Source organism: Copadichromis virginalis, linkage group LG11, assembly GCF_057382275.1.
Source record: "Copadichromis virginalis isolate Kocher_CV1m ecotype Utaka linkage group LG11, C_Virginalis_male_GT1.1, whole genome shotgun sequence".
NCBI lineage: Eukaryota > Metazoa > Chordata > Actinopteri > Cichliformes > Cichlidae > Copadichromis > Copadichromis virginalis.
The window spans coordinates 29,946,532-29,969,368 of NC_140628.1; the positions used below are offsets into that span (position 1 = coordinate 29,946,532).

General features: G+C 39.7%; 1 protein-coding gene across 1 annotated transcript; it reads right to left on the reverse strand.

The window, feature by feature from the left end:
• Positions 1-1,463: 1,463 nt before the first annotated feature.
• Positions 1,464-9,514, reverse strand: ifnlr1 (interferon lambda receptor 1). The gene is made up of 7 exons (XM_085471926.1): positions 9,174-9,514; positions 8,250-8,373; positions 6,693-6,868; positions 6,395-6,579; positions 4,743-4,881; positions 3,669-3,799; positions 1,464-2,997 (listed from the first exon to the last, which is right to left on the reverse strand). Exons 1-7 carry the CDS (start codon positions 9,220-9,222, stop codon positions 2,083-2,085), a joined length of 1,719 nt encoding a protein of 572 aa, XP_085328052.1. The 5' UTR covers positions 9,223-9,514; the 3' UTR covers positions 1,464-2,082.
• Positions 9,515-22,837: the final 13,323 nt, after the last annotated feature.

The window sequence follows — 22,837 nt, forward strand, 5'->3', positions numbered from 1 at the left end:
AAAACCCAAACAAAACAATGGACTCTCATTTTAGGCTACAGATACAGTTGCCAACAATGCTGTGTATTTTTTGTATATAAGCTCAAATCACAATCAATTGGGTCAGCCCTTAGATTCTTTAGGCTATAATTTAAACTACCCCCTCTGAGCGTGCCTTCTAACCATTTAACCATTTAATGACATTTCTATTCTCAGTGTGCAGTCTGTTGCTAAATCAGTGCCACTTGTGATTTTCAACATAACAACTGTTTTTTTAAACTGTTAAGCACGAGACTTTTACAGCATGTTCACCCAGGCAGAAGTAGAAAAACAAAGCTACTTTATCATCATTAGTTGACTGAAAACATGCACTTAGCAACAGGCGGTTGAGTTGAACTTTGGATTCTTTGCACCGTCCACATCACCTCTTTATTACGTGACGAGGTCAATGTGTACGGCATGTTGCAAGAACTTTCAGTATGTTACAAAACAGATGCAAATTTATTTCGTTGGCATGGTTTTTTCACATAAGCACTGTCTAACCAATATTTTGGTTAGTGAATGCCCATTAATCAAAACATTTCTTAGACATTTCTTCAGAATATGTTCAGTTTTCCCAATCAAGCTTGCATACAGAACTGTGTCTCTGCTACACTCACACTGCAACAGTTTCTAAGGAAGTTCTCCAGTATATAGACATTTTAATAATTTCCAGTAATAACTCAAAACTGAAAATGACACTTTCACAAATTTTACTGTAGAACATGTTACTCAATGGTTGTTATTAAACTCTTATCTCTTAATGCTACTCAGACTTGCAAAGATGAACTTCCAACATAAACAGTAAGTGGAAATTTACAAAGTGTAAATAAAGAACACAGACAGATTATATATCATCTGTTATAAAACAAAGTTCATTTGTGACTCACATCACATGGTTTCAACACACCTGACATTATTACTTTATAGGTGTATTTAAAAGTCTGCACTGACGCTATTAAAAGCCTCAGTGTTATCTACATGGCGTGCGTGGAAACCAACGCCACCTTCTAATATATGTGATACCGTCTGTTTCCTTCTGCTGGAAGAACAGCAAACATTGAGTTCGTAAACATTGCGATGAAAAAAACCATTTCTTTTTATATACATAAATGTAGCCATTTCATGAATTGTAAATCTGTTAACACTGAAACATGCTGATGAGAAAAGAAATTGAATATATTGTTGTCCTGCAGACATTCAGTCATTTTACTCCCATTTTAAACACCTCAATATGTGACAATAAGTGTCGGGCTCAGTCTGCTGCTGTGTTCAGCCACTATGCAATCGCATTTGTTTTCCCATCTAATCTTTAAGGCTGATCGCCCACATTGTAATTTAAAAATGACCAGACTGGATTTGTGTATTTAGGGTTTGTAATAAGTTGCAACATGTTGTCAAAGAGATAACACACAAACACGCATGCTTGTGATGTGTCATTAGAGTTTTGGGAGTTATTAATAGTGTGCAACTTTTTCTTTTTGTTGCCCATTACATAAAATGTGAGATATGCTATGAATTCCCTAAGAAATGAGATGTTTGTTGACACCTATTCACTTCACTTTAGACATTACACAATGACATATTCAGAACAGATGTTATTAGTTTGGAAGGAGGTAAACTTTGGCTGTTTAACCTCATATAAAATGCAAATTATGTTGTTGTTTTTTGTTTTTTGTTTTTTTTTTAAGTGGGTTTTTTGGCTAAAAAGTGACAGTGACAAAGAATTTGCAGAATTTATAAACAGCAAATGCACCCAGGCTTTTAAATGTAAACCCAGTTAGTTTCTACCAATATTTTGCAATTGTCAGATAATAAATAAAAATATACAAAAATATACGATACAAACAGGAAAATATGCCACGCATAGGAGTGAAATGTACTTAACAATTCAGAGGCAGTTCTCCATCTTGAACAACACAGTGTGTTGCTAACCCACCCATCTACTGGAGTTCTGCCTCCAAAGTACTGTCAGTCCTCCCGTCAAAAAAACAGAGAAATGTTCTCTATAGTTATTCAAGGACCGGGATGTGTGGGTGGGGGTTAGGGGTCAATCAAAGTCTATTATTCTTGAATTCTTATTGTCCAACTTCCCAGGAAAATTGGTCTTGATTTCTCTTCTTCTCCCTGGTCTTCAACTTCCTCATTGTCGTCGTCTTCCATTTTGGAGCCATTGCAGGTCCACATGTAGTTTGTCCTTCTGCAACTGTCTATAATAGAAGGTCCGCTACATAATTCAGGCATCCAGTTTTGCTTGTATCCTGATTCAAATGAGACATCACTCGATAGTGTAGTCTCACATTCCTTGTCAGAATCTGGAATAAGTGGTTGAGATGGAGAAAAACGGGTGGTGCAGTATGAGTGGGTCGGTGTCGTTGAAGAGCTATCGTCACATCCAGAATCGGACCACTCTGAGCTATTTAAGCTGAGCAAGGAAGCTAACGATGACTCATCCATAGAGGGTATGAGGTCTGATAGGAGAGGTTTTCTCTCTTTGTTTGACAGGCATGTTGCATCACTATTGCTGCTCTGTGACTGAAAATTGAGGAAAGGCAACATGAGTTTTCCATTGATATCCCGCACTGTGTGCAGCAGCAGCTTCCCATCTGGGTTGGTGTCACAAGAATCAGCATCCGGTAATGGTCTTTCACGTTCAGTGACAGCCTCCTGAATGTCATCATTCTCTTTAGGTAGAACAGCCACAGAACTGTAGATGTCAGAGGACTGGGCACTTGTGTCCTCAGAATTTGGAGTTCTGCGTGTTCCTGTGTCCACAGAGGAGCCAGTGTGGTCTTGCCAGGGAGGGAAAGGGATGTCCTGGGGGGAATAGCCTCCATTCCAAACTGAAGGCCCATTTTTATTCATCTGGATTTTGGCATAAACTATTTCATCCATGTGAGGGCATACCTCGACTTGAGAAATTACGAGAATTCTATCTGGATCCTGCAGTATCTTAGGGGTTTCAGAAGTGGTTACCTCCTGTTTCCAAAACAATGAAGCGATATAGATCAGTCAAACACACACGATTTGAACAATTGATAAAAGTATTTTTAGGTCTACCAAGCTGTTTAGAAATCTGTAGTCAATGCTACATTTTTTTAAATTAATTTTTACTGAGCCTCAAGATTGTAGTACAGAGATATAGATGTAACAAAAGCTCAATGCTCCTTTTTATATATACCCCCCCCCCCCAAAAAAAAAAAAAAAAAGAATGAAGTACATCAAATTTCACCATATTTAAAGAAGTGCACCTAAAGGGCAATCGCTCGCACAAAATTAATCGCCATCTCAACAATAAGGGTATACGGTGACTGCCAGGCGAATGTCAGATGGGTATGGTTTTCATTTTCTCTAAATGTTTTAGCAATATATCCCAGTTAATGCTACGTTGATACAAAAAGCAAAGAGAGCATACACAGACTACAAAAAACACCTGTTACCAAACCATGACTCACTGCACATGCTCCTTTGACTTTACTAAAACAACACCCACAGTGTTTCATTGTTTGTATCTTAAGTTGATGCTACACTTTATCAAACTGAATCTGTGTTGAGTTAGTGATGTGCAATTGATATTGATTTTCCGGTAAGACAACATTTCCTTGTGTGACAGTAAGGAAGGACACAAAGACACAAAACAATGGCCTTACCAGTGCTTGTGTCATGCTCTTTGACTTTCCACCTTTCACATATTTGCACGTACACACAGCTGATACTATGACTAAGGCAACCACACCAGCCGCAATCAAGAGAAGCCATCGCAGAAGCATCCACGGATTTTCTGAAATAGAGGAAAGGTTGTTTGATAGACATGTTACAGGAAAATGCTTGAGCACTTAAAAGCAGGGAGCTATAAAACTTCCCAGGGTGACGTGCATGCTTAGGAATGTTCTCAAGGAGTATCCTGACTACACCTGTCACACAGAGCACATGAATACAGACATTCCTGAATTTCCGGTATGTAGAAGTATTTTCGAGATGAACTTGAATGATAGTTAACTGTAACTCCTCTAAAATAATACAGAAATGGATTTTCTGTGAAAACTCCTTTGCACTTGTGGCTTTTACTGTCATATATGGCACTAAGGAATGTACACTGGCAAGCACAGGTGAGAACATTATCTTTGCAAGTCCAATGTGTAATCTTATCTCTTGCCTAATCGAGTTCACAATAATAGGGGTAGATTTTTTTGAGATTTAAAAAGATTACGTTTTTAGTACAGATTTACAGAAGGAACAGCGTGTTTATTGTGTAGCCTCATTTTCTGCTTCATTGCAGTGCCAGTGAGTGCCTCATCTGTGTGGTGCAGATGCAAAGGCTTTAAGAAGCGCTGATTTATAACAAACTGTCTTGATTTATTATCAAACACTGCAGTCACTCGAAGAAATTTGTGCAGTCTGATTAAAGTCAAATGTAAAAAAAAAGCAGCATTTTCAAGCATCTTAATTTTTGCATTTTCTCTTCAGCAGGTGGACCCTTGAAAGCTTCCTATGGGGTTGTCAAGCAGCACACAGTTTTCTCAAGTGAAACCTGATTTTTGTAAATATTATCAGGGTACAGGAGTTTTAAAAAAGGTACACAAGTATTAACATCCAAAACTGACATCAAGTTTTGTTGTTCAAAAACAGCCCATCATAGTTTGAATACCAACAAACAAACAACCAACATATTCATGTTTGAATAAAATGATATTTTTATATGCTGTTGCCATTATTGTGCTAACCTGGCAGTGTTACACAGAAGGAGGCGCTCTCACTGCTCGGGCGACCCCAGTCAGAAGATGGTTTGTAGATGACTGTGCCGCAGTATTTAGACTTCTTCTTTAAGTCGATGCTGAACTGGCCAGTGTGGCTCTCAAAGTGCTAGAGGAAAAATACGTTCATATTAATGATAGTTGTGTAATCACAGGTTAGAGCAATCAAACACATTTTGCTGTGTTCTGTTATAATGTACAGGAGAACTAAACATGAACTAATGGTAAATGCTTTTTAAAATAATTTAGAATATGTTTCTCAGCTTGTTACGAAGTTTAAAATGCATGTCAGGGGCCCACTTACAATATAGAGATCAGATTTTATCCAGATCAAGCTTCAGTTCAGTTTAAAATTCAGTTATTCAAAGCCAGTGTGGATTGGTTGTCATAGTAAGATAACCAAAGCCACGAAGTCAAACACAATTCGAAAGCAGGTTTATTTAATGTAAACATATTGGAACAATAAAGGATGTCATGGCATCACCCGACCGTGACTGTCTTGACATTAGCAAAGGCGTTCACATGGAAGAGAGCACTGCATAATTTGTCTCGATCCTTTTTTCTTGATCCATAGTAGAAAAATAACACTTAGGCAAGGAGAGAATAATTCAGTTATGTCATTTTCTAGCAGTCCATATTTGGAAAATAGATGGGATTTCCTGCCACTGCAGGTAATCAGTTACAGAAGAAAATGGAATCAGCACTCCTTATTCACAACCCTTTAAAATGGCCTTTTAATGTAGCTCTTAGTTTTTTCCCTGATCTTTTGCTTTGGACTCTAATCTGATTTTTCCTATTTTGTGTTTGCATTGTCTCCTTGTTTAAAAATACTTAAAACTCAACCCTATTCTTATGCATTTGTACGCTTCAAGCTAGAAAAAAAAAAGTTTCTAGTCAACAACATTAATTTCTCTATGCTCTTTAGTAGTAAAATAACATACAACAACACCCACCCCCAATAATCAGAGCCCACTTGACAAAATGATACAGAAGATAAAAATACAGATATGCAGTTAAGCTCAATACTCATGTTGTATTTTTTTTTACCCTTTTATTCACATGAAACATAAATATAGCTCCCTAACGTCTGCTAGTGTTTGTTAGTGCGTACTTATGAGTCATTAGTCCTTAGCAAAATATGGCAGTGCAGTGAAACATTATAATATGTCATTGATCACTCATTTACACTATGCTTAACTTTCCTCTGATCACTTAGTTGTTGTGTTTGTAGCTTTCCAAAAACGTGTTACCAACAGGGAAGTTGAAGATGTGTCCTCTGGTGGTCATAGTATTAAAAACATTCATAATGCACTTGAAGGCTGTTAATTTACTCTTTTCAGGTGTTATAAATGCTATAAATACTATCACTGAATGGCTAATATTAGCCAATATATATTGGTTGGGCTCAAATAATAAGAATTACCAGAGTTGAGCTTTTTTTAATGTGTGTAGACTGGTTCACTGTTCTTACTGATACATACAGTTGTTGTCATCAGCAAACAGTAGTAGATTAAATGTCTATATTTTTTAAATTTATTGTAATTTTGGTTTCACTTGTGCCGTATTTTACACAATACATAGATATGCACACAGTATGTTTTATATTGTAAATTCCCACTCACCGCTGTAGCCCAATCTGGGTAGTATAAATCCAAGGTATAGATAAATTTAGTCTCGAATAGCACTTTTCTGCCATTAATGATGATGTCTGCAATGGAGACTCCATTTGGTCCCACAGGCAAGGTGACATTAACAAACAGAGACGACTCTGTTGTGGATGTAGACAAGATGGGTGGACCAAAAATAGCTATGGAGAAAAGATGAAGATGGGGAAAAAAAGATGAATCGATGAATATTGCGATATAATAGTTCTTACTATAAGATGCAAGGAAATGTATGATTGAGTATGGGTATTCTTACTGTGTTCTGAAGGTTTAAACCTTGTCTCAGTGGAACCGTGAGCTCTGCCATTAACCAACACCTTAGCGTGGTAAGAAACATCATAAACAAAGGGCGTTTCTGCCGTCAGGTCACAGTACAGGACGGTGATATTCTGACACTCGTCTTTTATCTTGTATGACTGATCACTATCATCACTGTAAAGAGAGTAGTGCAATATAATCGAATTTTGATAGCAAAGTATATTAATTATTCATTATAATCCTTGTATATTATAAAAAGTTGTGAAAACCAGCATTCAAGCACTGAAAATGTTATGCGCCTCAATGGCTGCACTGAATTCACAGAATTCTCCATAATCATTTTACCACACATACGTTTTTTTTATTTGAGAGAGACAAATGAGCATTTTGTGTTAATAAGAAACCATTATCCTGCAGGCATGCTAGTCTTTCTCTGCAGCTAAAATGAAGCTGAAAATCACTCCAGAAATTTCAAGTGACAGTAGCTGGGAGAAAAGTCAATTGGATAGGAGGAGCACTTGACATTTGTCTAAGAAACTACATCATGATTAATTGGACAAGATGACATTTCCACTTTGTGGAGGCCGTTTGTAGAGACTGATTGAAAAGAGTAAAAAAAGAAATCAGCTTGGAAGCTTCATATGAGTATTGGAGCTCTCTTTAGTGACGAAAGCAGCATAGAAACAAACACGTAGGCTGCTAATCACTTGTAACAAGCCTTATTTTTTTGGAGATATTTAGACGTTCTTTAGAAGTTTTCTAAGCCACACAACAGCATGATAAACTTGACTAACTGTGGGATTTTTGAGGCACGTTGTGAGTCACTGTGTTTTTATAAACACACATGTAGGGGAGGAGAGAAAGGGGGAAAAGAGGTGGTGAGGGAAAGCAACAGAGGGGCCTCTACTCTTTGCAAAATAGATTTCTAGATCCTGACGGATAAGAATGGCAATTTTCTATGTTTTTGTATGAAGAGATCCAATCTCAAATCTCCAAAAACCGTCATCAAAAATGTATGAATCATTAGAAAAGGCCTGAAATCAGCTTAGATTTTATCAGGATTTACTCAAAGAGTAATTGAATATTTGTTTTTGTCTCTGCAGTAGCCTGTATGTGAGCTCAGAAACAGAACAGTATTTTTCCACTGCAGTGGGGTAGTTCATGGAAGGACCATTAACAGTGTGTGTCTGTGGCAATTTTAGTCTTTTTTTAAATGTCTTTAGTAAACATACAGAAATGATAAAACAGAGATTAAGATTATTTTATACAAGTCATGTGAGCAGAGGACATTTGTAAAAATAAGCAAGGTTTTGTCCAGCATGCCATACCTGCCATCGCAACACTACATCTATATACAACCCTAAATCATGTGGCACCCAGCCCTGTGTTCTTAACTTGTTGTCAAGTTGCATTATAACTTTTCCACGACAGTTTGTAATGAGACACCAGCAACACTTGGCAAAAAAGTGTGTTTGCATTGGCCCCTTATATCAGAGCAACAGTGCAGGGAAAGTACAGCTGTCACATAATCTTGCATCAATCATGCTGGACTTACTTCTTGTACTTGACACTATAGAGTAACCTTTGCCCTGGAAAATCACTCTTTGCAGGATCCCAGTGGAGTATGTTATTGAAATTCCTGGAGTTAAATTGCACTGTGACATTGCCAGTTGAGGATTCTATAAAGACAAAGGGAAAAGTCTGTCAGTCTTTTGCTACAAATAATAATCCTTTGTTTGAATAAGTGATTTCTTTTGATAGTATTTTTAAAACCAATAAATTCAAAATGAGTCATTTCTGTTGCTTTTTCTTAATACAGTCGGTCTAAAAGCATTCGTGCCCTCAGCTAATACAGCTGCCTGAATTTTGAACTAAAGAGGGTAGCAGTTACCCAGTATAACTGAACTGAGCACACACTGGATTGGGACTGCGGGGAGATCATTTAAGATGGGCTTTGTTTCAACAGGTGGCTGAAACTCAAGAAGCTCTTGGTTCCTTTTCCAGTCATATCTTTGATACATGGATATAAAACTCGGCCATTTCCCAGGCTGTGACTCAGGATGGGAAACCATATCCTTTACAAGCTGCATTTTGGAGTCAAACCATACGCACAGATTTAGTGGTTCAACAGCGCAGATTGTATTATTATATTTCAATTTTAAAGTGCATGAAGTTTATCGAAAGCTTGAAATTTGGACACAGTAAATTCAGAATTAGCTTTTTTTAAAATTAGTGGTTCAATGTCATCTATTAAAGACTCCATTTTTTTTTTTTTTTTTTTTTGTGGTCATTTACAATGGCCAAGGAGTTCTCGGTCACCGAAACTCTTTCATTTCAAATAAGAGGGAATAACTCAATTCTGCAAGTGTTTCTTTTTTATTTCTGCTGTTAGAAAATAATGATCCATTTAGTGTAAGCCTGCCTCTAGTTGACACCTGTAAATAAGAGAAAAAGATCCAAATTAACTTGCTGTACTCACCAAAGCAGAAAAAGAGAAGCATCATAATGTTCATGAACCACATCTTCATCACTTATGTGGGCTCCAAAAATTCCAGGTAGTTCTGCTCTCTTTTAAGTAAAACCAAAAAAATACAAAAAAAGGGGGAAAGAAACACACACACACACACACACACACACACAAACACACCTGCATAAAAAAGCTACCTGATGTCAGAAATCTTCCCAAACAAAACCTGAATGAATGTGAAAAACGCTGTTAAGTCTTGGAGCTGAATAAGGTTTCAAAGCATTTCCCTGCCTCTGCTTCTCAACCATCTCTGATGCGATCTAGGAAAGGAGTGGCTTTACTCAGGTGTGCAGGTGTACTGGACTTTGACTTGCCATAACTTTGTTCCTGTTTTTCTTCTTGCTATATGTCCCGCCCATTTTCTGTTTCCAGAATTACAACTTCCTTCTTTCTTCCCTCCCTCCTCACCTTGAGTCAGTCAATCTCTCTCTGGACTTGTCTTTCAGGTTTTCATGGTTTACTGGAAATGATCGAGATTTGAAACTGGAAAAAACAGAAAGTGAAAGAAAAAAAACTTTGCGTATATATGGGTCACAGACCACTGTTATATATGCTGAAACAGCCCAGGGTTGACACTTATAACACACAGTTCAGGCAATAAATACATAGATGTGCAAGTTATGTCACAGTTTCTGTAAGTGTAGTACTGTCTGATTCAGAAAGCTGTGGGATATGTGCTGTGGAATTCTACCTGTTTTGGAGGTTACAATGAAAAGATTAAGGAACAATGCCCAGTGGTTACAAGATACTGGCTCATTCACACAGATCATCTGCCAGTAGGCTTGGCTGGTACTAGAAACTCATTTTCTTTTGTTCTTTGCATGATTCACAGTTCCATATAAACCTTACTTATAGGCGTTGGACCCTCTTAGTTAATTCTATGTGATTTTAACGACTCTACCTTTGAGGCAGGCTTTGCTTGCTTTAAACCAGCTTTCTTGTGATTGGCTGCTCCTTCCATACAGAAGTCTGCCCTCACAGACATACATCACATACATATATAGACGCTTATGCCCCATCCATCCATCCATCCAAAAATCTTTTTAATTAGATATTAGCTTCATATAGATTGGTTATAGGTATTATTTTTCATTTGTTTTTATTTGAAACATTGCATAAGATTATCTGAAATGGTTTGCATCCTGAAAAATAAAATGGCATGTCATCTATAGCAAAAGTTTGCTGATGGTTGAAAATCTGTTAAGTTCTTTTCTTGATTTTCTGACAACAACAATTATAAACAGACTGGAAGAGAGCAACATTATGAAGTAAAACAAAAGTTAATTGTAAAAGTGTACTTGATATTAAACTCTTTATGCTGTACTGTTGACATAAAATGGTTGCGCACGAAAGTCAATGGCTCAAACACAGAAAAGAACGGGTGACTGATCACGTGTAAAAATGAATGCAACCCAAGTTCGTTGACACAGCTATCGCTTTCAAACAGAGGCCTAGTAGATTGCCTGGTTAATGTTTCTCATGGCAGAGAGTTTGATTTGTTTGAACAGGAAATACATGGTTATATGGCTTGAATATCCTTGTCTTACACTCATCAAAAAACAGGCTCCTGGCTCCTGAAAAGAAGTGCGTAAGCTAAGTTGAAAGCTTAATGGGCAATTCATGGGTTTCAGAGTTCAAATTCCTCAGCCTAATTTTAGATTTTCATCTAAATTTTTAAATACATATTAAAAAAGTAACCAAGGTTACCAAAAGATTTTATGATTTTTCGCTCACTTAAATTAATGTGTAATCTCTTGGCGACAAGCGGCATACTAAACAATTAGGCACTTTATGACAATATATAATGAGGCAATTAAAATTTTGGACCAAAAAGCTATAGGGGCACAACTTAAGAAATTAAACATGTTAAAGTTTGATAATTTTTATCACATTCACTAATCCGAAGTTAACACATAAATATTTACATAATCAGGCTACCCTGGTACTCAGTGACCTTGTGGTTCCTCTTAAAGTTCTGAGTTTAGAAACACTCAGAGCACTTACTGAAAATTATGAGATGTGTGTATTTTTTATATATAAATTGCTTATGCTATTGATTTTAAAGTCAGCTTAGGTTCTTTTTTTTTTTTTTTTTTTTTTTTTTTTTTTTTTTTAAATGACATCAGAAACAGCAGTATGCGACATTACGTGATGGCAGAGCTTCAGTTCATCCTTTGTCTTTTTTTTTTTTTTTTTTTTTTTTTTTTTTTTTTTTTAAATAAATAGGACAGGGGGAATGAATGAGAGAGAGAGGGGGAGAGAAAGAAAGAAAACCCAAGGGGAGAAGAGACGGTGAGAAGGGGGGGGAAGAGAGACAAAAAAAAAAAAAAAACTCCTGGGTCACCTGTATGGAGAAAAAACAAACAAACAAACAAACAAACAGAGGAGACAGCAAACAACAAAGAGCAACATAATAATAGAGAAAACAAAGCACCATCACAATAAACTAGCTAGTCATAGATATCAGTATTTACTAAGTAATAAACGATATTGTGCAGCACGCAAGATAGACAGCGCACAGTGTGCTTTGAGGCAGCAGCCAAGAAAGCTTTAGTCCGCGTCTGTGAATACCCATGTGTGCATACCTGTGTGGATCAGCATGCTTGCATTCCAAAGGTTTCTCCATGTAATGATCTGCTAGGGAGTGTGGGGGGGCCACAGCCCCATCCTCCAGGGTGTGAAGCGGGTATGGAGGAGATCAAAACTCCAGACATCCAGAGGCCCCCAGAACACAAGAGACCATGGAAGACCAACAGAGGGGCAGCCGCGCCACTGTTCCAGTAAGAGCTGAGGAGAGTCCCAGATGAGGGCTCACTCAGCAGCCGCGGAGCAGAAGCCAGGGGGGGTTGCAGTGACGCGCCCGTGAGCTCCGCCGGCCCCCAGCTGCGCCTGAGTGACCGAGCCCTAGGCCGAGAGGCCGGGGGCACCCCACCTCCAAAGGGGCCCGAGCGAGCCCCAGGCCCCAGGCCCCGACAAGCGGCCGCCAAGGAGTGAGCCGGTGTGTACCCGGACGCCCACCCCCAGACACAAAGAACCACCAACACACCGACACCTGAGGGAGTCCGCCACCGGCAGGGGAAGTGGTGGTGGGTGGAGATAGGCCTCCAAACCTTGGAGGGCCTGAGGTGTCCCCAGAGAGGTGGCGTCTGATACCCAACCTGACATATAGACACAGACATACAGGCACACACAGACACAAACATCCATTCCCACCCTCATGCTCTCATATGCACTCACTCCACACTCAACCAACGTGGAGACAGACATAAAGAGACGCTGTACACACAATCACACTCCCCAAGCGTACTCTACAAACCGGGTCTAGGTACCCTTGCCCCTGGAGGGGGGAATTGCACCCAGACCCAGGTGGTGTTACCCTTTTCCCTGCGGTGGGGAGAGGCAGACCACCCCGACTCCGCAGCAGCAGGGAGGCCCCACACCCCAGACCGCAGTCGGACGGCCAACTCCTCCTACTAGCCCCCCCGCTCCAGCAGGCCGCAGAGAATGGGGGTGGGAGAAGACTCCAAACCTCCCTCCACCCGCTCATTGTAGTGTTGATGCATATGTGTTCTAAGGTGCAATTAAAACCCAGGAGGGCATGGAGCTACCTGCCAAGGAGCAGCAGGTAAGCGCATGGTCCCTCCTGCTAGCCCTCAATGACTAAGTGTATTTAAAATTGAGAGGTGGGCAACGACGTCAGGGGTGAGGTATACACCCTGATGGTGATTTGGACTCCGTGATTGTGCCCACCCCCAAGATCCTATATGTATGTGTAATGAGAGTGTGAATAATGTGAATGTCTAAGTTGTGGGATAAAATTGAGGCAGAGGCAGCCAGAAGGGGACAGGGGGGGGGGTAGCCTCCTCTGCACCCTGGTGACATACCCCCACTCCAAGGCCCTGCATGTGTGGGTGGTTGTGGAGGAGCGGGAAGAGGGAGGCAGCTGGAGATGGGGAGGGAAGGAAGGGAGGGGCAGGTAACCCCTCCCTGGGGCCAGCTCCCCCGCTGACCCCAGTAGGCACTCCCACCCTCCGCGACCCGCCAGGGAAGGGGGGCCCAGGCCCATCAGACCGGGGCCCAGTGCAGTAGCGCCCCCCGGCTCCACAGAGCCCTGGACAGTCCACCCAACCCCACCACAGAGAAAACTGCACCCACCCCACCAACCACACATCTTCCAGACTACATAAGACGGTAAACGCCCAGGCTGAGATCTTCCTCCACCTCTCCTGTATCTCCCCCTCCTGCAGAGAGTTCCTGAGAGAAGAAAGCTCCTGCCAGATGTGACCATCCCCCCCACCAGTTGAAGAGCCCCCCAGGCGGCTCGATGCACCGGCGGCACCCTGCTCCAGGGCCGGGCCCCCATGCACCCACCCGCCCACAACCCCGGCAACACACCAACCAGGACCCGAGCCCCCGAGGCCCGGCCCGGGCCCCCGCCCAGAGACGGAGCACCCCCAGAACCTCACGCCCATCCCGGACCCACCCAGGGGCAGCCAGGTTGCCAGGTCAGTAACCCACGTCCGTCAGCACAGACCCTCCCCTAGCCCCGCTGCACGCAGCCGCGAGGAAACAGTCACCTGAGAGCCAACAGAGCCCTCAACCGGACGTGACCGCTACCCCGGGTTGAGCCCCCCAAGGAAGATGCCTCCGGGGAACCCCCCGACGCCCTAAGCCTGTCCCTACCCCCTCACCAATCACAACAGTGAAGGCGGGACCAAACTATGACCCCCCACCCCCACTAGGTGATGGAGCTGATAATAGGGGCCCAGAGCAATTGATCTGATGTGGTGGCAGAGGCTGTGTCAAGACTAATGTAATCTAATAGATAATTTCTATATTGGTTAGAATTAAGATTATTTTTATTTTTCCAGTTCATGAGGACTGTTTTCTTGGCTATGCATAGGGCAGTGAAGATCATATGGGCTATATTCTTTTCTGAAGTGACATTATCTAAGCTGCCCAACAAACACACTAAGGGGGAAGTTGGAATGTTACATTTCAGACATTTTGATAAGTCTTCACATATCTCGCGCCAAAACTTTTGCACTGGTGGACAGAACCAAAGAGCGTGGATGTAATTGTCTGGTGTATTGCCTTGACAGTGTGAGCAGTTGTTGGAAGATGTAAAGCCCATCTTAAACATCCGATGACCTGTATAGTGCACTCTATGAAGTATTTTGTATTGTATTAATTGCAGACTGGGATTTTTAATTAATTTAAAAGTTTTTAAGCAAATCTGAGACCAGAAGTTTTGGTCTAGGTTGACTGATAAATCTGCTTCCCACTTTGCAGTAGGAAGGGATATTGATTCATCTAATTTAGAAAGTGTTCTGTATATTTTAGATAATAATTTGGGGGATTTAAGAGTAAGAAAATGTGCCGCACTTAGTGGTGTTTGTAATTCAACTTGACTCAGGTTAAATTTCTTTTTTACTATGGATTTAATTTGTTGATATTCTAAAAACCTTGTCTTGTTGATCCCATATTGTTCAACTAGTCTGTCAAATGGAATAAATTCTGTTCCCTCTAATATATGTTCTAAGTATTTAATTCCTTTACAACTCCATTCTGGGAAATTAATCATATTATTGTTTTGTAATATGTCAGGGTTATTCCAGATAGGTGTACGTTTGCATGGGATTAATGAAGACTCCGTTATTTTTAGAAACTCCCACCATGCTGTTAGAGAAAAGCTGATGTTGATACTTTTAAAGCATTCATGTCTTTTGATGTTTGAGCTAATAAATGGTAGGTCTGAAATCTCTAGATCCTTGCATAGTGCCTGTTCAACATCTAGCCAGGGCTCAACTAAGAAGGTATGTTTTAACCATTCTGAGATGAACTGAAGCCTGTTGGCTAAGAAGTATTGGTGAAAATTAGGCAGATCTAATCCTCCTCTATCCTTGGTTCTTTGTAGCGTTTTTAAGCTAATACGCGGGGGTTTATCTTTCCAAAGGAATTTGGAAATATATGAATCCAGAGATCTGAACCAATCTTGTGATGGTTTGTTAGGGATCATCAAAAATAAGTAATTTATTTTTGGCAAGATCATCATTTTTATAGTGGCGACCCTTCCCATGAGTGATATGGGTAAAGATTTCCATCTAGTCAGATCGCCTTCTACTTTCTTTAGAAGTGGGATGTGGTTTAGTTTAGTTAAGTCTGAAAGCTTAGGAGAGACATTAATACCTAAATATTTAATATTTCCGGATTGCAGTGGGGCAGAGGAAGAATTATGGAAGGAGCAGTTAATGGGGAGAACTGTAGATTTTGGCCAGTTAATTGAATAATCTGAAACTCTTGAAAACCAGTTTATTAAAGTAATTACTTCAGAGAGGTTGGTTTGTGTGTTTTGCAGAAAAAGCAACACATCATCCGCATAGAGACTGATTTTATGTTCTATGTTCTTACATTTTATGCCCTTAATTGTTGTAGCCTGTCTAAATGCTGCTGCTAGAGGTTCGATAAAAATTGCAAAAAGTGAGGGGGAGAGTGGGCATCCCTGTCTGGTGCCCCTCAGGAGATAGAAGCTGGAGGATGTCTGGTCATTTGTTCTGATACGAGCCGTTGGGGAATTGTATAATATTCTTATCTAGTTTATGAAAGAGTTTCCAAAACCAAATTTGTGTAAAGTTGCGAATAAAAATTTCCAATTAACTCTGTCAAATGCTTTTTCTGCATCTAGAGATAATATTATGGCTTCGATGTTTTTATCGTATGAGTAGTCTATTAAATTAAGTAATCTACGAGTGTTTGTTGAGGAGTGCCGACCCTTTATGAAACCAGTTTGGTCAGGATGAATTAAGAGGGGGGTCATTTTCTCTAATCTCTTTGAGAGAGCTTTGCAGATTATTTTAAGGTCTACATTTAAAAGAGAAATTGGACGATAGCTTGAGGGAAATAAAGGGTCTTTGCCTGGTTTTAGCAGGAGACTAATGTTGGCAGAATTCATATTTGGTGGTAGTCTGCCATTTTCCTCGATTTCCTGCAACATGCTGTGGAATACTGGTGCCAAAATTGTCCAGAATTCTTTGTAGAATTCTGCAGGGAAGCCGTCTGGACCTGGAGCCTTATTATTGGGCATACTTATCAGGGCTTCCTGGAGTTCACTTGGCGTCAGTGGCGAATCCAATTCCATTGCTTGACTGTCTAGTAATTTTGGAAGAGTTACGTTGTCAAGAAACAGATCAATTTCATTTTTAGATGGGTTTATTTGTGGTGAGTATAAAGTTTCATAGAAATCCCTAAAAATGTTGTTTATTCTTCCAGGATCATATATTGTGTTCCCCGATAAATCTTTAGCAGCACATATAGTTGTTTTTTCTTTATTTATTTTTAGCTGGTTAGCTAGAAATCGACCTGATTTGTTACTGTGTTCAAAATTCTGCAAGCGAAGTCTTTGTATAAGGAATTGTGTTTTTTTATTAATAATTTCATTTAATTCTAGTTTTGTTTTGCATATTTTGTTCAATGTTTCCTGATCTTGGTCGCACGCGTAGGCTTCTTCTAGTGATTTGATGTTTTTTTCTAATTCCTGAATATTTTTGTTTTCTTCTTTCTTTTTGTGTGATGAGAAAGAAATTATTTTACCTCTCATCACAGCTTTCCCTGCTTCCCATAGAACAGAAGCAGATATTCCGGGAGTGTCATTAAAGTCTAAATATGAAGTCCATTCCTTTTTAAAGTATTTAATAAAGTCTTCATCTTTAAGTAGTGATATATTAAATCTCCAGTTTTTACTTGGCGTAGTATTATTCTTGTGCATTAGTGTTAAAGATACAGGAGCATGATCGCTGACAGCTATAGGATGAATCTCAGTGTCTGAAATGTCACACAGCAGTGAGCTGCTGACCAAAAAATAATCCAGACGAGAGTAAGAGTGATGAACATGCGAGAAAAAAGTATATTCCTTACTGGTGGGGTGAAGAGAGCGCCATGCATCGCAAAGACCAAAGTCGTTCATATACTGTTTGATTATATTTGTGGACTGCCAATTACGCTGAGTTCCTGTTGTGTTGAGCCTATCCATTTCTTCATTTAGTCCAAGGTTGAGGTCACCGCCAAGAATGAGTGTGCAATCAAGGTGTTCAGAGAGTGCACTAAAAAAACCGTGGAAGAATGAGGGTTCATCAACATTTGGACCATATATACTAACAATACATAGTTTTTTGTTCAATATTGATAGTTTAATAATTAGAAATCTACCCTCTGGATCTATAACTGTATCGAGTACTGTAAAATTAACATTTTTATGTATTAAAATTGCTACTCCCCGTTGTCTAGAATTATAACCGGCTGCAAACGCGTTAGGAAACTCAGGTGTTTTAAGTTCGTTTAAACCTGTGACAGGTTTGTGAGTTTCTTGTAATAAAACAACATCTGCCTGTAGTTTTTTAAGCTGGTTAAATATTTTTAACCTCTTTCCTCTGGTGCCAGCTCCATTTACATTCCATGTGACAAACCTCAGCATGCCCTTAATTGTGCGTGTATGTTTAATGATGTATGCTGGGTGTTTCGTTTAGACAGGTGGAGAGAATATGGAAACATCCCTTGTTTGTAAATAGAAAGAGAAAAAGAAGTGTGGTGAGAGACTCCATAAGTCTGACTATGTGTGTGAATATTCACTAATATGAACAAGCGTGGCTTGCTTATGTGTCCTGCAAGTCTGTGCGTGCTGTGAGGCTGTTGTGAATGTGCTGCCGTTGAGCTGATGTGTTTGCGTGATCGTGTTGTGAAAATATGGAGAAATAGAGGGTGTTGTTTGTAGGTGAGTGGGGAAGTAGGTGATCACAGCAGTGAAAGACAAGAGAAAGAAAGAAACCACATGAACTGTGAGCGACAACAAAAAAAAGGAAACGAAACGGAAACATTCCAATTAAAGCAATGACGGAGGGTGACGGTATTATATCTGCTATGACATCCTACTGATATTACTAGGTTAAACACATTTTAAAGGAGAAAGTGTGAATGAATAAGAAAAGAGTGTAGCGGGTTCTTATCTGGAGTGCAGTCAGTATAACCACGGTGTGGTGCCGGGGTCGCGGTACAGCTGTCCGTCCACGTAGAGCCGGTCCACAGCGATGACAGCACGGGAGCCTTTCTGGATAAAGCTACGTCGAACTGGGAACAGGACCTTGCGTCGTTCCAGGATCTCTTTGGGGAACTGGTCGTTCACGCTGAAGTCCGTTCCTTTCAGCTCTCTGCCGCGACTCTTCACCTGTTCCTTTTGTTTGAATTGGCTGAATTTGGCCACAATAGGCCGTGGTCTCCCGGTCCGCGACCTCACGCCCCCCAAGCGATGTACTCTATCGAAGTCGATGTTCTTTACGGTGTCCTCCGGCAGCTTCAGGTGGATTTTAATGAAGCTTTTCACCGTTGCCTCTGCGTCCTCTCCGGCAGTTTCTGGAATACCAGAAAACACAAGATTATCTCTCATGCTACGGGCTTGTAAATCGATAACGGACTCTTTTATTTTTTTATTTTCAATGTTTAGCTGGGTCACGTTATCGGTGAGAGATTTAACCGACTCCCGTAGCGTGGCATTTTCAGCGGCAAGCGTTTCCACCTGCCGCTGGCTGAATTCCAGGGATTCTCTCAGAGATTTAAATTCCCGGTGTAAGATCTCCACCAGGGACAGCCTCGCATCGAAACTGGACAATCGCTTGTCGATGGACTCCAGGATTTCTGCGATGTCTTTGCCGGCAGGCGATGTTGTACCGGGGGAGTCTGCCTGGCGACTTCTCTTCGATGACGGCGTCTCGATTTTGGCCGGGGAAGATGCACTCTGGGCCTTATGCATTACTAAATCTTGAAAACAGCGGTCGATGTAATCTTGGAGAGCGTCTAAACTCTCCCCGTTGTCCTCCAGGGTGTTAGAGATGATAAAACAGATGTTGTTAGTTATATGACAATTGATTAGTATATTTGGAAAATATTTGGAAATACTGAAGCTTGGAAAACCTTTGTTAAACTCTATGCTACCATTTGCTTTTTCTCCGCCAAAATCTCCGGCGTCTGACGTCACCTACAACATCACTTCCGTCACTTACCTCACTGAAAGCATTTCTCAAGACCAAGAGGCTGTCTCAAGACCAAGAGGCTGTTAGAGGCAGCTTAGGTTCTTAACGTTGTGGTGTTGTGATGTTCATGCGACATGTTTGTCCCCATTCATTATCTTTTTTTTAAATATGTAGGCAGACATCTCAAAGCTGGGAGTGCCTATTGTATATAATAGGAATGCAGTTATTATGCAATATTGGATAAACGTGTTAGGCATCAGTAGCTCTCACAGTTAAAACAGACGCCCTGTTTGAAGGGAAATGTAGTTTTACGTGTTGATGCAGTCATGCTTAAGTGAACTTTGGACTTGTAAGTCTTCAAAAACATATTTATTTATATAAATGTTAGATACTCATAATTTTTTTATCCGACAGACAGACTTCCGGCTCACAGGATACTTACTGTTAAGGTTGTTAAATGTACAGCCAATCTTTAATCCAGAAACACTGCAGGTCTCACGGGGAAGCAAAGTGATCACATTAAAATATTGTATGCCACTCTGAGCTTTAGAGTCATAAGTTTCATCGTTAATTGCTCGCTTATGTGGCAAAGGGCAAATCATAATCAAATTTAACAAAACAACAAGCTGACAAAGACTGACTTTGAGAGTTGGGAGTCTGAGCCTTGAGTTATGACCGTAAGTCACAATTTAAAATGCTCCCACGATTTGAAAAGCAAAACTTATTTCTACTTGGCCTCTAACCCTCATTCTTTCCCTGTTTTAATGTGATTAGATTTTGTGATGGCGGCCTAGTTTTCTGATAAATTATGCATGCTCTTATAATCTGTGGGCTTGTTCAATTAAAACTAAGAAGTAAATGTCATTGTTTTGCTTTGCCTTCCCACTTTTTTTGGACAAAATGAATACATTAAAGCATTGAAACCAGCTCTTAGGACAAAGTATATACATGAGGTGTAAATGAGAATGATTTTGAAATCCAAAATGCTCTTTTCTACTACATATTGACATATAGGTGATGGAATCATAAACACAGAAGCAATATCTGTAGGTCAGGCTGAAGTGTTTTATGGTGATTTGATGTTTGCCCCTGAAACTAATATAGACTATTTTGCTAGACTTCTTTACTTTGACAATAAGGTTTAAAGAAAAATACTAAAAGCGAGCAGTTTGCTGCTGAAATACAAGCCTGAGGTTCCCCCTCAACAGAAAAGTCTTAAGTCTTGCGTAAACATCTTATAAAGATGTATTTTTTAAAAATCCTTTACAGAATGAAACAAAGCATATCAGGAGTTAACACAGATCGCATGCAGTCTAACAACCTCTCTTACTAATTTAAGTCTCTTTCTTCCTAATAACTGTATGTACACAATCTGCTTATCATTGCGTTGTTTTCAGTGGGTTATGGTCTATGACACCTTATTGTTGACAACAACATTTTGGCTTTAGTGCTTCAATGCTTGCCATGACAAGCACTGAAGAAGGTGTAATACACAATATACTAGCCTTGAAGTGGCTAAACAACGAAAACAGACTCTACTGGGCTGTCAAAGCTGATGTATGACTCTGCTTTCTGCATCTAGACACTATGCTAAAGAGTAAGTAAAGGCAAAAAAAAGAAGAAAACAAAACAAACAAAACCACAATATAAAAGAAATCTGTGCTTGTACAGAGTTTCCAATGACTTTTATTATAAAAAACGTTTTTGTTTTTTTTTTTGTTTTTTGGGAGAACATTTTGTTTGTGAAAGAATCTTTGCTTTTCCTATTGTTGTCAAATTAAATTACAACAGGAGAAACAAAAGCTGTGATTTTCTTAGACACAACCTGTGGAAGAGATGTGATGCACTTCTGTAGCCTCTTGCACTTCAAGAACATCATCATTTAAAATGACTAATATGTTTCATTTGTTTTCTTTGTTGATGATCATGATCTAGCTTTAATTTTCACTGAAAGTGAAAAAGCAGATTAAAAACCAGTGGAGTAAAAAATATATTGAGTTCAGGATCAGAAGCATCTTTGATCAGTCAGCAGTGTCATTCATTATTTGACAAAACTGAATACACAGAGAATTTTCCCCCCCGCTTTCTACAACAATGCAGGTGTAAGGAAGCATTGCTTGTGCAAAAAAGCCTGATTATCCCAAAAACGCATACTGTAACGAAATATAAGTAAGGGGAAGACAGCCCTATTCATACTCACACATTCACACAGTCACAGGGAATGAAGGAAAATTAGAACACGGTGGAAAGAATAGGAACTGGAAACAGGACAGAACAGGAAATGAATAAACTAATATAAACAGTAACTGGATTTAAGAACTGAAAATTGCAAATCACAGGAAAATGACAGCCTTCCCCTGATTTGCAGCTCCACCCTGTATTCTATAGTAAAAATAGCTAGTTATATATCAGAATCAGAATACTTTATTGATCCCCATGGGAAATTATTTTGGTTACAGTGCTCCAGTACAAACAGTAACACAGACAGACAATACACTAAGTAAGGAATGGCACAATATATACATGTATGTATGTCTCAATAAGTGATATATATGTGTGTGTGTGTGTGTGTGTGTGTGTGTGTGTGTGTGTGTGTGTGTGTGTGTGTGTGTGTGTGTGTGTATATGTCACTTATTGATAAATAGCTGAATAAGAAAGAAGAGCATGTGCAAAAAATATAGTAGGTTTTCTTTATAGTTTTTGGAAATGCTTGTTTTGTCTATAGTAAAACTTCTTAGTTTTTATTATTATTATTATTATTATTATTATTATTATATCCTAGTAAGTATGAATACTACCAACATTTCTGGCCACAGTAAATGTAGCATGAAAGTTACGTGGCACATTGCTGCCCATCCACCTCCTTTATTTATCCAGGAAGTGTCTTGAGTTACACTGTTTTATGAGAGACTTGGCCAAAGTGGCAACTTAAGATGGGCGTTGCATAGTTACACAAAAACACATTGTGCATTTTCCACTAAAACTGCACACAGTACTGAAAACAGGGCCCGAGAGACATGACGGATACAATCTTCATACACTTTTATATAATGGGTGCTACTTGCTGCTTCACTAATTCTGCTAATTATATTTACCCCCTTTTTGCCACCTTCACCCTTTTATATTGTTCTCCCAACAGTCCCTTTTGAAAGACCTCAAGTGAAACTGATCAGCCCAAAAAGAAACCTCACGCACTTGACAGACGAGCTGCACTTCTTCAATACAAAGAAAATATGTGTCTCACGCAATGTTTGAGCGAATGAATTTGTGAGAGGCAGGTCAAAAAGTAACCTACACACAGTAACCTTATCCAGCACAAATTGGGTTAAAAAATACATTCTTTGACTTCTGCATTAATGCCATTTTAAATATATATAAAGCTCCTTTAGGCTCATCAAGAACATAGACAGAAGCTGAACAATTTAATTAACCACAACAAGGAGGAGAGGAGGTTATTATAATGAGGCTTGAATGTATACTCTCTGAAAAACTATAGCAGAAAATTGATTATTCTAAACAACAAACTCGCTAATGGGCAAATAATGGTTTTGTGATGTGTGCCCTTTTCGTAAATTAATGAGAATTTTTTTTGTTGTT

Bases quoted from the DNA above. Each gene is read 5' to 3' on its own strand.
- ifnlr1 (XM_085471926.1), bottom strand. From the start codon at position 9,222: ATGAAGATGTGGTTCATGAACATTATGATGCTTCTCTTTTTCTGCTTT. The intron at 6,580-6,692 runs GTAAGAATACCC...TTTTCTCCATAG, and splicing joins GTTTAAACCTTCAGAACACA to CTATTTTTGGTCCACCCATC. The intron at 2,998-3,668 runs GTAAGGCCATTG...TTTTGGAAACAG, and splicing joins AGAGCATGACACAAGCACTG to GAGGTAACCACTTCTGAAAC.